This window comes from Dipodomys spectabilis, unplaced genomic scaffold, assembly GCF_019054845.1.
Source record: "Dipodomys spectabilis isolate Male_0828 unplaced genomic scaffold, ASM1905484v1 ptg000347l, whole genome shotgun sequence".
In the NCBI taxonomy this organism is placed as follows: Eukaryota; Metazoa; Chordata; class Mammalia; order Rodentia; family Heteromyidae; genus Dipodomys; species Dipodomys spectabilis.
Window position 1 is genome coordinate 71586 of NW_024871024.1, and position 17512 is coordinate 89097.

At 39.9% G+C, this 17512-nt stretch overlaps 1 protein-coding gene across 2 annotated transcripts in view; it reads left to right on the top strand.

Annotated features, from left to right (window-relative positions):
- The first annotated feature begins 762 nt into the window (after positions 1 to 762).
- The window catches only part of Stk26 (serine/threonine kinase 26), a 51861-nt gene continuing 35111 nt past the window's right edge, over positions 763 to 17512 (top strand). For both annotated transcript variants that reach the window (XM_042665801.1, XM_042665802.1), the window contains exons 1-2: positions 763 to 899; positions 1010 to 1157. In XM_042665801.1, coding sequence (XP_042521735.1) covers positions 1116 to 1157 — 42 coding nt within the window. In that variant the 5' untranslated portion in view covers positions 763 to 899; positions 1010 to 1115. The remainder of the gene's footprint in view (positions 900 to 1009; positions 1158 to 17512) is intronic.

The following is a 17512-nucleotide window of genomic DNA, read 5'->3' on the forward strand; positions in this document are numbered from 1 at the left end:
GGGAGGCGGTGCCTGCTCTATTCAATAAGACCTACTGCTAATGATCCAATCTCATTTCCCTCGCCTCTATTACCCTCATTAAGTTTCTGCCGTCATACCATCTGTTTTCCTATTTCCCTGTGCTTTACACGTGCAGAACTTTGGAAAGAAGCCCCGAACCGGGACATTCTCTCCCTGAGGGTCCAAGAGGTAGAGGTAGCCTTAGGTTGAAGTTGCCTGAAGCATGTCTGGGCGCGACGAAGCCCCAAAGCAGGAGAGCTGGCTATGAATCTACCCAGTGGTTCGGCGTGTGGTTGGGGAGCCCGGAGAACGGGAAGGAGCTGGGATCCAACAACTTGGCGGCTCTCTGTGGCCCCACCCTCAGCCAGGTGGGGGAGCCAAGCAAAACTTCCAACACTCCCCCAGTTTCAAGTTAGGACGTCTGGGAGGTTGCACGCGCTCCAGACTCGCATGCCTGCCTGCAACGTGGCCGCTTGTGGGACGCCCTCCTAATCCCAGGCTTTCCCCAATTCTTTTCTTTCTGTTTCCAGGCCCGGCCGTTTTCCCAGTGTCTCAAACTCGGGGGGCTACTCCCCGCATGCCAGGAGAGTGTCCCAGTTGTCGGGCTCCAGAAACCCTAGCCAAAGCTCTTCGCTGCCTGGAGCCTATGCTCTTCAGACACTGCCCGGCAGCTGGGCGGGGGCAGGGCCAACGGCAAGACCGCCCCCAACCGCCTCCCAGGCAGGGCGAGCTGGCGGGTTGCTGGGGTGCCTCCACCTCCTCTTCCTAAAGCGGCGGGGCGCAGAAGAGCGGCATCACTCGAGCTCAGGTTCCAGCCGCCACCGCGCACTGAGCCCTACATTCAGGAAGAGGAGCAGCAGCGGCATCGGAAGTCACCGCGGCGGGCAGGTGACAGAAAGGTAAACTGAGTCCCACGGAGCCGCGCTGAGCCACGATCCGCTCACCTTCCCAGCCCGAGGCGGCAAGCCATCAATCAGCTCAGTAACCCCACTTCTCCGTGTTCTTTCAGGCCCCGATCGAAAAGCCTGGGAGGGCCGCCGACCTACCCCCGGAGGAGGAGCCAGTCTGAGCTCAAGGCGCCAGTGCAGGATCAGTGCCAGGGAGCCATCGCCTCCATGGCCCACTCACCAGTGGCTGTTCAAGTGCCCGGGATGCAGGTGAGGAAGCCCAGGCCACCCCTGCCGCCCACGTGACTGCTTGGGAACTCGATCGCGCCCAGAGCTAAACAACTGGGGACCACTGGCGGGCAGCCCCAAAGATCCCCTGACGGCAGGGCCAGTACCTCTGGCCAGGTGACCCTGGAGTTGAGCTAGAGGTGTTTCCTGCCATCTAGGTTTAGATGGTGCTTTGCACGAGGAAGAAAGATGGTGCTTTGCACGAGAGGCTGGGGCGTACAACTGGATGGGGTTTATGACTCGAGGGTGGGGGGGGCAGGAGTATAAAAATAGGCCAGAACTACAGACACCTGCACTTCGTGAGCCTAGTTAAGGTTGAAGATTGGGGAGGGGGCGGGGGTGAGAGACAACCTGGAATACACTGAGATGTCTTAGAATTTGTGGGGGTAATGTGCAACTAGTACCCCCCAACAAGTTGGGGCGGAGCAACACAAGGGGTGGTGGTGGTGACAGTCACATTGAATTGGGCTCTTCCTGTGCGCGTTGAGAGAGCGAAGAGCGAGATGACTTCTTTTCCCCTGCGGTGCTGCTGCTTCGGAGAGGAGTTACATCTCTCTCCCCGACCTGGCCCAGGTCCTTAGTAGCGTGAGAAATGGAGGGTCGTGTTCTCACTGGCCGAGGAAATGACTTCCCATCCCCCTCTCCCTGCCTTTCCTATAATATGATTGCTACCTGTAGTGGAACGAAGGTGTTTTTTTTGTTGTGTTTTGTTTTGTTTTTGGTCCAGTTCAAGAGACTACTGTACACGACCCAACTTTTTAATCTACTCAACTCTGCCTTCGTATTTTTATTTTTATTAAAAGAAAAAGGGATGTTGAGAGACATTGCATTGTTTTTCATACCAGCGTAACTTTGCAAAGCATGTATTTTTTTCCCCCTTCAGCCTAAACAACTCATTTACAAAGAGGTTAGAGATTAAAACCACGAATGCCTCAGTCCTCCATAACCTAAAAATGTGACAACAAACTTTTTCCAAGTTAAAAAAATTATATACATGGAGAGTACCATTGTTACTTCAACCAGTAATAGAACTTGAATTTCTAGTAGAAAAGCAAAAGCACCGTGCCTTAGAGCCAGAATTTATTTATTGATGCACAGTCTTCATCTTTTTCCTTAAAAGTCGGTCTCATTTTATGTATTTTAAGCACAAAAGCGATTTTAAAAAATCCTTTCTGTATAGGATACATATCTAGCCTTCGACTCCTGGAATGTTTTTAGCTCCAGGCCTTTAAATTGTATTTACCGCAAGCCTGCTTCTAGTCCCAGGAAGTTTGTGTATATTTCACAAAAAAATTAGAGGAGCAGGAAGAAATGGAAATGTGAAATCGGAAATAGTAGGGCTTTTTGTTAAAGGTTAATCCATTCAAGTTTTGCCAAGAGCCTTGATCATTCTTCTCAACCTTTTTCCCTGCTCTGCTCCCTGGCTCCCTTTCCCCCATCCACCCTGCCCCACACTCCATTCATTCAGTTCTGCCTGTGATTTTATCCAGAGAATTAGGACTTTACAATATTAACTACACTTTTGCTTCCTCTGATCTGCAAAAAAGTGCATGAGGTTGCACCACTGTGCTTTCCATTAAGTGGCAAAGAGATCGCTCCACATAGAAAGTTTGCCGCTGAAGGGAATGTCTCCATGTGTCTCTAGTTCTATTGTGTGTGCGCGCCTGGGTCTGCCTGTGTGCGTGCATGCACACATCAGGGGTGCCTCCCTGTTCATCAAGTTTGTGATTCTGGGGAACACTGCGTGCTGAGGAGAAAATGGTTTCTGGTCTTTATTTCATTTGTCTTGACTTTATTTGATTTATGTGGTCTCTGGTCTTTATTTGATTTGTCTTGACTTTATTTGATTTATATGGTTTGGGAACTGCTTGCTATTCAGTATTTCTTACTGCTCCCTGCTTTGTTTAATTATCTGATTTGGCTATCGCTTGAATTTTTAAATCTTAATGAAGGTGGGTTAGAATTTTAAAATTAGAAATTTTGCCTGGCACTGAATACTCTGAAAAGTCTGATTACTGTGTCTAACCTAATTTGCATAAGACCAGCATCTCAGTGAAAAACGGAAAGGACAGTATTTGTCATTTTCTCCAGCTTTTTTTCCCCCCACAAGGTGGCATTTGGCCTTGTTTGCTTGTTAGGCAAGCACTCTAACCACGCGAACCACCCCATAGCTCTCCATCTTAATGAAATACTAAATTCTTATTCACACTTTTTCCCCCCTCTAGACATGTTTCTTAAGTACTTGTTTGTGATACAGTTTTCTCCATAGCTGAATTTGTACAATACCTTAAAAACAAACTTCACAGCATGCCATGTGACCCTTGAGCCTCATCTATTTTGCCATTCTTTTGGGGAAATTATTGCAGATGAGATGAAGAAACATATCACTCAACCATAACAGTTATCCCAGTTTCATTAAATTTAGGAGCAAGCAACATTTAGGCCTTAGAGAGTAGCAAGAAAACATAAATTAGCCATGTGTTCTTGGCATAAATGTTTCGTATTTCCAAAAATCAGGGTGAAGTGACTGACTGACCTATAGCTTTTCAACTGTTTATTTTAGAGAATTATGAAGATTGCTAGAGGAAAAAGGGTTTTTACAGAAATTAAAAACAAAATGACTTTATCCACAATGTTTTTCTCCTTGTGAGGAGAGATGCTAAGTAGAAGCCTGAAGCAGAAGCTGGGCTACCTGTTCTATCACTTAAGACTTCAGCATTCCTGACCTTCAAACAAAGAAATTTCTGTTGCCACTGGTTTAAAATAGAAAAGAAACTTGGAGTGAAGAAAGAAAATCCAGGATTAGGTCCAACTCAAACTCTTCCTTATGAATTACTTACTCAAATGCATTTTGTTGATATTTCTTAATATTGTGGTAATGAACATTTTTGCCCTATTACACCACATGTTGAAGGTATGAATTTTTGTACTTAATTTGTGCTTAGTTTTGTAATGTTGAACTAAAAGGAAATTTCCATCCCAGAAGCTGAACTCATGAACAACATTTAAAGAACAGTTTTAAAAATATAATAAACCAACAACCCTTTTTCTTTTCACATAAATATTTACTTTTTTAGTGGTTTAAAACCTATTTTTGTCTTTGAGACTTTCAGTTAAAAACATACTGAAAAGTTTAAGATATTTATATTAGTGTTTGTGAGAAACATATTCTCAATTAAGTTTTAAATCTGTTATAACATAAAGGTGGAGCACTAAATGTTCTTATGTTTGTGTTTTCATTTTGTGTGCTGGTCCTAGGGCTTATACCTAGAGCCTGGGCTCTGTCCCTGGGCTTATTTTTGCTCAAGCCTAGTGCTCTACCACTTGAGCCACAGTGCCACATCTGGCTCGTTTGGGTAGTTTAGCGGAGATAAGTCTCACAGACTTTCCTGCTTTGGCTGACTTTGAACTGTGATCCTCAGATGTCAGCCTCCTGAGGAGCTAGGATTACAGGTGTGAGCCACCAGCACCAGACTCACATTGGTTGCATTTTATTCTGTGCCTCTCTTTTAAACATTAAGAATTTTTAAATTTCCTACTAAAGAATTTTTAAATTCGTTTTCATCTACTTTTAAATTTAGAATCAACACTTTATTGGAGATGTTTAATTAAGTGGTAGAAAACATTGCCTAACATTGGCACCTAGCACCGAGTTCTTGGATAAATACAGAAGTACATTTATATGATCTACCTTTAGAGGTGAATCTTTTTTTTTTTGTCATGGGGTTTGAACTCTGGGTCTAGGCGCTGCCCCTCAGCTCTTCAGCTCAAGGCTAGCACTCTACCACTTGAACTACAGCACCATTTCCGGTTTTCCTGTGGTTGATTGGAAACATGAGTCTTAAGGAGTTTCCTGCCCGGGCTGGCTTTGAACTGCAATCCTCAGATCTCAGCCTCCTGAGTAGCTAGGATTACAGGTGTGAGCCACTGGTACCCAGCCAAAGGTTTTTTTTTTTTTTGTTTTGTTTTTTTTTTAATATTCTTGGATTTAAAAAGGAACATGAAAAAAAAAAAAGGGCTGGGAAGGTGGCTCAGTGGTAGAGTGCTTGCCTTGCATGCCTGAGGCCCTGGGTTCGATTCCTCAGCACCACATAAGCAAAAAGAAAAAAGCCAGAAGTGGCGCTGTGGCTCAAGTGGTAGAGCACTAGCCTTGAGCTGAAGGGCTGAGGGACAGTGCCCAGGCCCAGAGTTCAGGCCCCACAACCGGACCCAAAAAAAAAAAAAAGGAACATGAAATATCAAATGATAAAAAAGAACTATGAAATGATTACAAATCTGTGAACTTAGTATAATAGAAGTAGCTGACCTGAAGAAGTAAAAGTTTCCAAAAGATAAGTTTGCCCCAAAGTATTGTTAGGTTCTATTTGGTGGAGGGCAAATTCCTTGAGCAAAGGTATAGGTATATAGATAAGCAGATGGCAATCTGGTAGATAGATGGGAGGCCTCCATGTTGCTGTAGGAGGATCATGGTTTAAGGCTGGCATGGGCAGACAAGAGAGACCCTACTTGAAAAATAACTTCAGTCAAATAGGCTGGGGGCATGGCTTAAGTGGTAGAGCACCTGCATAGGAAGCATGAGGCTCTGAATTCAAATTTGAATACTGCCAAAAAAGAAAACAAGATGTATAAGGAGAATGAGAAAATGTGCCAAGAGGAATTAACTTGTGCAAATTCTTTTCGTTAGTTTTTTTTTGTTTTTTTTTTCTTTAAACAATACATTTATTTTGTATTGTTATTATAAAGTTGATATACAGAGGAGTTACAGTTATATAAGTCAGAAGAAGGGTACATTTCTTTTTCGACAATATTACCCCTTCCCTTGCTCTCTCAGGAAAATATGTCTTTTCTTTTTTGTTAGTCATGGGGCTTGAACTCAGGGCCTGGGCTCTGTCCCTGAGCTCTTTTGCTCAACACTAGTGCTCTACCACTTTGAGTCATATCACCACTTGTAGTTTTCTGGTGGTTAATTGGAGAGAAAAGTTTTATAGACTTTTCTGCCTCGGCTGACTTTGGACTGTAATCATCAGATCTCAGCCTCCTCAGTAGCTAGGATTACAGGTGTGAGCCACCAGTGCCTGTCTGGGAAAGTTCTTCATTTAACTATCATCAAGAAACCTAAATTGGAAGGATTATGTGTGGTACCAGAATGTACTATATAGATTTCCATACTTGTAGTAGTTTATACTCTAACAGTATATGAGCATTTCCATCCCTCTCCCTGACCCCACCTCCTCACTAGCATTTATTATTGTTTGTTTTGTTTTCTTGAAGATTGTCATTCTCATTTTAGTGTAGTTTTGCATTTCCTTCATGTTTTAAGAATATTGAGCATGTCTTTATGCACTTATTGACCATTCACACTTCTGTGCACTGTTAGCTAGATCTTTATTCTAGATATTAAACTTGACAATTGAAGGACTTTATATACATATGTGGATATTGAGTGCATATATGAAACCCACCAAATGCTTTTTGAAAAGAAGGGAGAACAATGGGAATATTGGTGGTATGTGTGAATTTGTTTAAAATGCACCAATGTGCATGTATTCAATGTCCCAATAAAATTCCCTCATGATAACAAATATGTTCAAAAATTAAAAAAAATCATCAGCTATGTTTTTATTATCTCCTTTACTCCTTCCTCTAATCACATTTGCAATTGAGGTAGAAAAATCTGAATAGCATTGCCTTGGTCAACGTAACCATTGTCCCCGTTGTGGAGAGGGTATTGCTGAGGTTTGAAGCCATAGGCTGGCACTGTGGGGGAGGGCATGTAGGATTACACATGATAGGACATGATTAGTGCAGTGGGGGGGGGGGGCTAGAAATAGCACTTGAGCCCAAAGGTCCATCGTGTACTTCCCTTACCTGAGTCACAGAAATAAAAGAATTCAATTTAGCTGCCTCTTAGGAATCATTGAACATTGCAATGTTCTATTTTTTTTTATTCTGCCTTTCTTTGAGTCAGAGACCTTTCAGGGATCATCTGTAAAATTGGGAATAATAGAAGCTACATTTCCTTTTCCTCAATGAGAGGTTATTATGATGAATTAACTATCATCTGGACGATGTATTTTGAGCTCCTACTACGAAACGATGTCAGGCTAATCACACAAAAACAGTCACTATCTCATCTATCTCCTGCTCCATAACCCATATTGTTTCTGTTGAAACCCAGTTCTGTGCCCAATCACATCTAAAGCCCTCTGCTCAGCTTTCCATAGTTTCTGTTATTTGGCATCTCGCTTATAGATCTAAGCTTGGTTCTCACTACTTTCCCACTAGAAAATCATTTTGCTCTACCATGTTGGTTACAATTCAGTAATGATTGATTGGCCAAATCCTACATGACTTTTAAGGTTGCCATCTCATTTCCCAACAACTTCCTATGAACGTTCCAGGCTATAGAAACCTCTTCCATGTTCAAGTGCTTGTATCTATTATTATCAGCAGATGGTCATTGATTTTTATACCAAACTTAGACCTTCTCTAAATATATATGATATGCATGTCTCGAAAACTAGGTTTTAAATTTCTTGAAGGCAGAAGCCACATATTTTACTTTTCTTTCTATCATTATATGTGCATTACACATGGACAATTAAATCACAGATTGGCCAATAATGTACTATAGGCTAGATTTCCTAACTTTTTTCATCTTTCACTATTTAAATATGTTGTGTAGTAATGCTATCAATCTGTGGCACATGAAGACTAGTTTATATGTGTGCCATAGAGACTTTCCATAGTTATAAAAGTGATTTTAATGCATTTTACTTAAAATATCTAGCACAATAAGCCTGTGAATTAATCAGCTGTCCACATACTGAGGTTCTTATTGCTTTCTTAGTAACCAGGGCTGATTTTTGACAAACATGTGTCCTTAGGAGAAATTCCATCCTCTCCCTTCACATCTTCTTTTCTCTTTTTATTTAAGTATAGTTTTTACTGAATCTTCAAGGGTTTCTCCTTGCTGATTAAGATCAACTTGCCATTTGTCCCTTCCCACTGTCCTCCCCTTTCCTCCTAACCAATTTTTTCAAATTTCTTTCTTAGTTCCAGCTATCACATTTGAATCGGACAATTTCATTCATATATGGAAATCTAATGGTAGAATTTCAGCTCTCTTGACATCATGTTTTGACTGAGTTGTGTACTCTGAAAGACTTCTAGTTTAACTGGTTTTGTTTGTTTCTAAAAAATAGAGTTGGGAGCACAAAAATTATCACTATTATTAAGTGTTATGCAACAAAGTCCTTTTCATTTCTTGTAACTAACACTCAAAAGACTTTCCATCTCCCAAACATATGAAACAATGTGTTTGGAGGAATGGCATGAACTACCTCACATTTATTTATTCATTTGGTTTTGAAGTATTGAGGTTAGAACCCAAGCTGTGATGCATGCAAGCTAGCATTCTACCACTAAGCTACATCTCCAACCTCTCATTTTAAAGCAGAAGTCAACAAAATGCACATAATAAAAAAATTGACCCCATCTTAGGTACATTTCTCACTTGGTCATCTACCATTTTGACTAAGATAGTAGTAAGCACCACATTTTTGATTAAATGTTTAGGTGAATAAAATATTTTGTGCTGGTACTAGAGCTTGAACTCAGAGCCTCATACTTTCCCATAGTTGTGTTTTGCTCAAGGCTGGTGCTCTACTACTTGAGCCATACCTCCACTTTTGGCTTTTTGCTGCCTAAGAATATCAGGAATTTATTTTTCTGTCTGGGTTGGCTTTGACCTGTGATCCTCTGAGTAGCTAGGATTACAGATGTGAACTACTGGTGCTCAGCCATATCAAATATTTTGTTAGGTATTAACATTCTTCTTAGCCCTCCTATAAGATAGGAAGAGTGATTAGAGAAGAAAATAGCTTCAAAATTGAATTAGTCCTTGATTGCTCCTCTCTAAACATTATTACTCAGGTAAATCACCCGATATACACACTAAAAAACCCAGGAAACCTATGTATAGAGCATATCCTGCCACAATCCTCTGTTTCTTTCTAGTCCTCCCCCATCCCTTATCAATATTATCTATACTTGGGATAGAGCTACAAGCTGCTGCCCAGAACTCTTCCTCAGCTTTTTCTGGTCTTCCTCCAGCATTCCTCTGACAGCAGCCTGCTGACCTTTTATTTCATTTATCATTAGATCATGGGCCTGAGTGATTCATATCCCCAAATATCAGATTAGCCATTAGTATAGCATACTTTTGGCTAGTATGGCAAAATTAGAACAAAACTGTGGCCCATAATTACTGAGCCTCAGAGTAAACAAAATTGTAGACTGCTTAAGTGAAAGAATTTGTGTGTGTGTGTGTGTGTGTGTGTGTGTGTGTGTGTGTGTATAGTGCTGGGGATGGAACACAGGATCTAGTACATGAGCTCTATGGCTAGCCCTTAATTATTTTTTATTATTTATTTATTTTCTTAATTATTATTTTATGTGTTCGCTTTCCTCTTGGTTTGGTCAAGTAACATGAAAAATATGTTGCTGAGAAATCTTAACACATTTGTCATTTTGCATTTTTCTCATGCAAAAAAAAGGTTTACAGAATTTTCAACCTTTCAACAAAGACTGTGTGTTGGTGGTATTTTCCCCCTCTCTCCCATTCACCTATTTAACAACAACAAAAACAAATTTTGGAATAAAAAATCTATAAAGCCCTATGAATTTAAAATTCAAAAGGCTGGAAGAAGTTGGGTTCAAATCAGCCATCAGTGATTGTTTTTCAATTTATTACAGAACAATAGGGTGTCTAGCCAAAGAATAACAGTTGCTTAGGATTATAGAAACAGCTTCCTTAATGAAGTTTTACTAGATTTGAAATCCATATGACACTAGAAGTGTTAGGACATTTCCAAGCATAGGAGTGAATTACTCTACCAGATTTCAGTAGTGCCTGGTAACATAATCCTAGGAGTGAATTTTTTGGCAGGTGGAGGAAATACTTCAAGGACATCTCAAAGCGTCCAGATTTGTCTTTGAAAATGCATTTTTGAGTTGCTCTGTTAGTGCATTTGTAGTCCCCTCCCCCAGATTTCCATTAAGCCATTGGCTTTGGGACATATCACTTTACAGTATGTATATTAAGCTAGGCTTAACTATTTGATGCAGAATAATATAAATACTATAGTAGGGGGTCATGGGGGATGTGCAACACAGACAATCAGATTGGGCGTAAGTTGTTATTAATGAAAGACAACTTGGAGTACTTGGACCAATAGAGCTTGTAAAGTTAGAATTTCTTCTCCAAAGCCTGCCACATCATATTGTGGCTCCCAAGTACTGGGAAAATTTCTGGCATCCCTGCTCTCAATTTGCTTTCCACCTGCCTTAACTTTGTAAGCAGAAGCACAAAAGAATCCACTCGGTAAAGAATGCCCACCTGCTTTTAAGTATGGTGATAGAATACAGAACTTTGACCTCTTGTGGTTGAGGAGACTGTATATTCCATGTGTCTGCCAGCCTCAGAGAAAGAAGCATGCTTTAGGTGTATGCTTTTTAATATTACTGGTCCCCTTGGGAACAGCAGTTAGCAAACTCATTAACTAGGTCCTATTTGCTTATCTAGTTTTAGTCAAAAAATTCTTTGAACTTAGAGCTGAGCCTTCCTATGTACTGGTCAGTAAACGGTAAGATATTGGACTTTATCAAGTTGACACTGGTGACTTAGGCTTAATGATTCTCCCCACAATGTTTTATTAGAAATTACTATTTGTACAATGTCAGGGTTCCATTGTGATATTTCCATACATGTATATAATATACTTTGATCAGATTCTCTTGTCCTCGAAATAACTGAATATGACATTTTAGAAATTTAGCAGCTGAGTTTTGAAGGCCCATTTTTGGGTTCTATTTTACTTTGTTTGTGTGCATATGTGTTGCTACGTAGTTCAGGCAAGCCTAGAATTTACCTCCTTCCATGGGTTCCACAGAACTGGGATTACAAGTGTATACCTTCACACCCAGTTTAAAAGGTTTATTTTGGCTAGGACATAAGACCTGGTGCTTGTCTTTGAGATATAAACACAATCTTTGATCTGTAGGTCTGTCTATGTCTCTATCATCTTTTTTTCCCTTTTGTAATAAGCCCGTAGATAACAAATTCTTACAAATAGAAATTTCTATGGAGTTCTATTACTGTGTTCAGTGTGATTGGGTGTTTACTATAGGATACAGCTCAGTAAATGCCCTTACTGTCAAATGTGAACATTTAGTAAGAACATGAAATCTAGCCCAGTGCTGTGGTTCATGTCTGTGATCCTAGCTACTTAGGAGGCTGAGATCCGAGGACCACAGTTCCATGTTAGTCTGCAGAGGGAAGTCTGAGATCCTTATCCCCAATTAACCAGCAGAAAGGTGGAAGTAGATATGTGGCTCAAGTGGCAGAGTCCTAGCCTTGAGCAAAAAAGCTAAGGGACTGAGCTTAGACCTTGAATTCAAGCTCTAGCACTGGCTTGCGTGCACACGCGCGCGCGCGCACACACACACACACACACACACACACACACACACACACACACACACACACACACACACAAAATAAGCATGAAATCTGCTTATACGTACAGTTGAAAAACCAACTTGGGAGTGATTAACAGGCTTTGTTAGGAGGGAGCCGGTATCAGAGGAGGGGCTTGGACTTGCAAGGGAGATGAAGGAGGATGTACAAAGGTTTTCTTTGCATAGATGTAAACAGAACAATGAAATTTGAAGAAATTGTTTTAAGAAGGGGGCAGGATGTAAGGAAGGAAAATAGAGGGGTTAAAATTGATTGTGACATGGTGTACACATGTTTGGAAAGATCACAATGAAAATCCTCCCCTCTGTACAATTAATAAAAACTAAAACAAAGAGAAATGCAACTTGGCCTAAAGTGAATTAAAGTGTCAACATCTTAAATTCCAATAAATGGCAAAATTTGCCTCCAGTTAGTTTTTTTTTTTTTTTGTCACTCATGGGTCTTGAACTCTGGGCCTGAGCTCTTCAGCTCAAGGCGAGTGTTCTACCACTCGAGCCACAGTACCACTTCTAGTTTTCTGGTGGTTAATTGGAGATAAGAGTCTCGCGGACTTTCCTGCCCAGGTGCTTTGAACTGCGTCCTTCAGATCTCAGCCTCCTGAGTGTCTAGGATTACAGGCATGAGCCACCCGTGCCTGGCTTCCCAGTTAGCACTCTTAAGAGTTTTTCTAAATTTGATACATCTCAGCACTTTTTCTTATTCACAATCCCTTCCCCTCCCCCTCTTCTTGCCCTTCCCCTACTACTCCTCCTCCCCTAAAATCAAACAAACTGAATTTCATATCTCTGGGCTATTATATGAGAAATACTCATTCACAATCATGATATTCTGAAGCAAACTTATGATTACATATGTAAATTCCTGCAAGAGAGAGGAAGTTAATTCTGAATCATTAAGGAAATAAACTACTTCCTAAGTGCCCTCTTTGCTCTCTAAAACATTCCCTACACCTTGCAGATTAATATATTAGCATTTACCAACAGGTACCTGTAGGAAAACTCAAGAGTTCAGTTCAAACAAAGGATTAGGACTGAAAATAAGAGAAGCAAATATTGGAGGAGTTTGCTAACATCAAACAATGTGAACAAACTCGATTGCTCACCTCATTTACTGGCCTAGTATTCAGATCACTATTCAAAGGCTAAAAGAACACAGAGACAACAGAAAAGGATCTATTGTTCACAAAGACTTGTTATCAATGAGAATATTCAAGAGCATGTGTAGAAATGATCTCAATCTTTTTTAAAGTTTTAAGTTGTTTTTGTTTTATTTTGTATGCTGGTCCTGGGGTTGAACTCAGAGCCTAGGTTCTGTCTCTTAGCTTTTTCAACCACGGGTGGCATTCTGCTTCTTGAGCTACAGCTCCACTTCTGGCTTTTTGCTGGTTCATTGGAGATTAGTCTCAGAGATTTTCCTGTATGAGCTGGGTTTGAATTTAGATCCTCAGATTTTAACATCCTGCTAGCAAGAATTTCAGCGTGAGCGTTTGGGAAGGTGGCTCAGTGGTAGAGCGCTTGCCTTGCATGCCTGAGGCCCTGGGTTCGATTCCTCAGCACCACATAAGCAAAAAGAAAAGACCCGAAAGTGGCACTGTGGCTCAAGTGGTAGAACGCTAGCCTTGAGCTAAAGAGCTGAGGGACAGTGCCCAGGCCCAGAGTTCAGGCCCCACGACTGGACCAGGTCGTCTTGAATCACAATCATCAAATCCTTCCAAGTAGCTAGGATTATAAGCGTGAGACATCACTACTTGATCTTTTCTTTTTCTCTTTTTCTTACCAATATTTAATCCTGAACTCAGGGTTTAGGCTCTATCCCTGAGCTTTTATGCTCTAGGCTAGTTCTCTACCACTTGAGCTTTTATGCTTAAGGCTAGCACTCTACCATTTGAGCCTTAGCTGCACTTCTGGCTTATTGCTAGTTTATTGGAGAAAAGAGTCTCAGGGACTTTCATGCATAGACTGGCCTTGAATCACAATCCTCAGATTTTAGCCTCCTCAGTAGCTAGGATTATAGGTGTGATCCACCACCTGGCACTTTTTTTTTTTGGTGCCAGTCCTGGGGCTTGAACTCAGAGCCTGGGCTCCATCCCTGAGCTTTTTTTGCTCAAGGCTAACCCTCTATCACTTGAGCTACAGCTCCACTCTGGGCTTTTTTGGTGCTTAACTAACGATAAGAGTCTCACTGACTTTCTTGCCCTAGCTAGCTTGTAACCCTTAAATCTCAGCCTTCTGAGTAGGTTGGATTATGGGTGTGAGCTATCAGCAAATGGCATGGTACTTTATTTTTTTAAAAAACATTTGAATTTTATTTCTTTTTTTTTGTGGGGGGGGGGTCCGGTCGTGGGGCTTGAACTCTGGGCTTGGGTGCTGCCCCTCAGCTCTTCAGCTCAAGGCTAGTACTCTACCACTTGAGCCACAGCACCACTTCCGGCTTTTTTTCTTTTTGCTTATGTGGTGCTGAGGAATCGAACCCAGGGCCTCATGCATGCAAGGCAAGCGCTCTACCAACTGAGCCATCTTACCAGCCCACTTTATTTTTTTTTAAGCTAAGATATATTTGTAATACGAGGGGGTTTATATTGATATTTCCATAGTATGCACACCATGTATTTTTAGTAAACTCACTTCAACTATATTCTTACTGCTCTCCTCCTTCTTCCCTCACTTTGGTGGATTTCATTATGTTTTGTTTGAGAATGGGACCATGTTAATCTAGCCTGGCCTCAAAGTCATCATGTTCTTGCTTTCAACTCTTGAGTTCTGGAATTACAGGCATTCACCACCACACTCAGCTTTTACTTTTATTTTTTATTTTTATTTTTGAAGGGGGAGTGTTACTGGAGATTGAACCTAGAGCCTTGTGCATGCTTGATCACTAAGCTACATACCCAGCCTTTTTCTCTTAAAATGTTTTAAGCTATGTATTTATCACTAGAATAAATCCTTAGAATCACTAGGTTAATTGATTCCTCTTCAGAGCATAAAACTTGTTTGGATGTGAAAAGTAAAGTGTGCTTACCTTACACTTCAGCTTTCTTTGGTGTTTTCTGAGATATTTAGTCTTGTCACCCATTTTTCATCTTTGTGAAAACAGAAGTTTCTATTGATGAAAATGATAAATGACTGGAGGGACAGATGGATGTATGCATAATATACACACACACAATGTGTTGCACATGAAGTACATTTTCTACTTGTAAACACATTTAATCTATTCCAAAAAACAAAGCTAAAGCTCAACCTTTGTTTGATGAGTATTTAACTGTACCAATTACAGATATAACATTTTTACAAATATGAAAATATGTTGTCAAAAATTGGTGAAAGATGACCCAAAATGCAGAAAGATATGATTTTATGCAGAAAATCTGCATAAAAGAAAATTTGTGTAAAAATTATATTTTCAGTAAAAAATGTGAGATTCATGAGTTGCTAAATATTTTTGTTATATGAAAAATATAGTTATATAGAATCACTCATTGACTGTATTTGCTCTAAGGTAAAAGGTGTACATTTACCTATGTGCAAATGTATAAGAAGGTTATGAGGATTTTACATGCACTTTTATTGTGACACATGTTGCACTTTTATCAAGATTGTTCTTTCTGCCTTTGATATTTGAATTGAATCCACAGCAGTGCATTCTATACAGGATACAAATCATGGGAAATAATTTTTAATGGAATTCAATATTAGTATTAAACAGTTTTAGTGAACTAGAATTGATCATTACGTAGGATTACATTTATCAAGATTTCCAATGGGCTGCTTAATTTTTTCCATGGAATAAATAGTCTTACAGGGAATCACTGCATCAAAGAAACTGCCTTTGATAAATACAAATCCATTTAGCCGTTAGTAAGATCAGAGATATTGAGCAGTATACAAATGACTTCTAGTTAACAGAAACTTGCTATCATTATCTACACTCTGATTTAGAAGCGAAATTTGTTATACGTCCTTCACACTATAGATTCTAAACTGATAGAGAATCGAAGGGACCAAGCATTGAAGTCAGTTTTAGTGACAAACAAAATCTTGCACCCAGAGAGCTGCTTTTTTCTTTTAACTATTTATCTCTTTATGAAAAATGGTGACTGTCACTGAAGATCTTTTTTACTATGTCACAAGCTTCCCAAAGGGCACATAAAATGAAAACGTGGGATTCAAGTAGTTAAGTAATGAATCAATTTTGAGGTTTTAGCATAGGTGACACCTCCATGGTCGTCTTTTTGGACTGTGATTTCTGGTAATAGCAAGTGGGGGGAAAAACTATCACGGCTGGTTGCTATGGATCTTCTATCTGCTGAGGTTCAGGCATCATTTTTGGGAGTCTGCTGGGTAAACCGTGCTTGGGAAAGGTAGAATTTCATAATATCCAAGGATTACTGCTACCTCATGAGCAACCTGAAAATGTAGGTGAGGGAAAAAATGCTGGACTCTGGAAGAAGAGAAAGACATTATTTCCAAGAAAAGGGCAAAGTAATCCTTTTGCTTTAAAGATTGAGAATTCACTGTATTATTTTAGAATGGGAAATTTCTCTACTTTCTGCAGAGGGGAGAAAAAGCTAACAGAAAAGGAAATTGGGGAGGTAATAGTAATTCATTTCTTTCCTGTTGCTTATGACTTGTGTAATAGAACTGATTTGCATAATTAATTTGTTATGGTGACAGTTAAAAATATAAAGTGTCTTTTTGGGTTAGGAGAAGCTGGTGAAAGCTGAGAAGGCTGAATAGTGACTTAAGCATTCTAGTTTCAGTTGTTTTTCTATTTAACATGTGCAGTTTGGGTGGTATGTAAATTGTTTCTGGACACTTGGAATCCTTTGGGGTAGCCTTTTCCCCCTCCTTGGTAGCTAAAGGAATACTTTTTATTAGCAAGGAAAAATGTCAGAATATCATTGGATTTTATTTGGCTAATTCAGACTGCTTGGGTGGGGGGCGGAGGAAAGGCAAATGAGAAAGGAGATTTGCTTTCAAATGACTGGACTTAATATTGTTGTTTCTTTTACAGAAGGTTCTGGCATTAAAGTTCTCCCTCGGGGAATGATTAAAATAGTTCTTTAGAGCATTCCAAGGTTGAGTAGCATCTCAGATTTACTTTAAAATAAGTTTGCCTGATGACTTTTTAGCACCAATTTGATTTACGTTTTTGGCTGAGGGAAAATTTCTCAGTAGTAGTAATAGTCTAATTACTTTTTTCAAAGAACATTGATAGATTCTAAATACTGTCTGGTTTCTATTACTGATCTTAACTTTCTACTAGTTTACAAAGTACAAATGTCTTCATACTTTGAAAAATAAAATACCTCAAAATCCACTGCTTGCTTTCTATCCAGAGATTGCAGCCCACTCCTCACGTTGTAGAATACAAGCAGCTCTGTCTTATTGTCCACCTACATGTCTGGGATCTGACTCAATCTCAATAGCAAGAAGCATTTAAATTTGATTCCTCTAATGTGTGTATTTTTAATGACAGTATGACATGCAATTATAGTATAAGGGGTGATCGTGGTTGAATGATAAGGTACAGTGTGTTAGCCTTAAAAACTTTCTCTGAAAAGATAGTATGTTCATTGTGAATGAATATTGCTATTTAATATAGCCAAGTGTTTTGCAAGCAGGAGAATGTTTGCTCCCCAGGAAGGTACTAATTGCCTTCTACCTATGAAGATGAAGGATGCTATGTAATATATATATATATATATGTATATATATATATATATATATATATATATATATTCCACTGTACTATAAAGTAATGCCTCCCAAGCATGTCCTCAGCTGAAAAGTAAGAA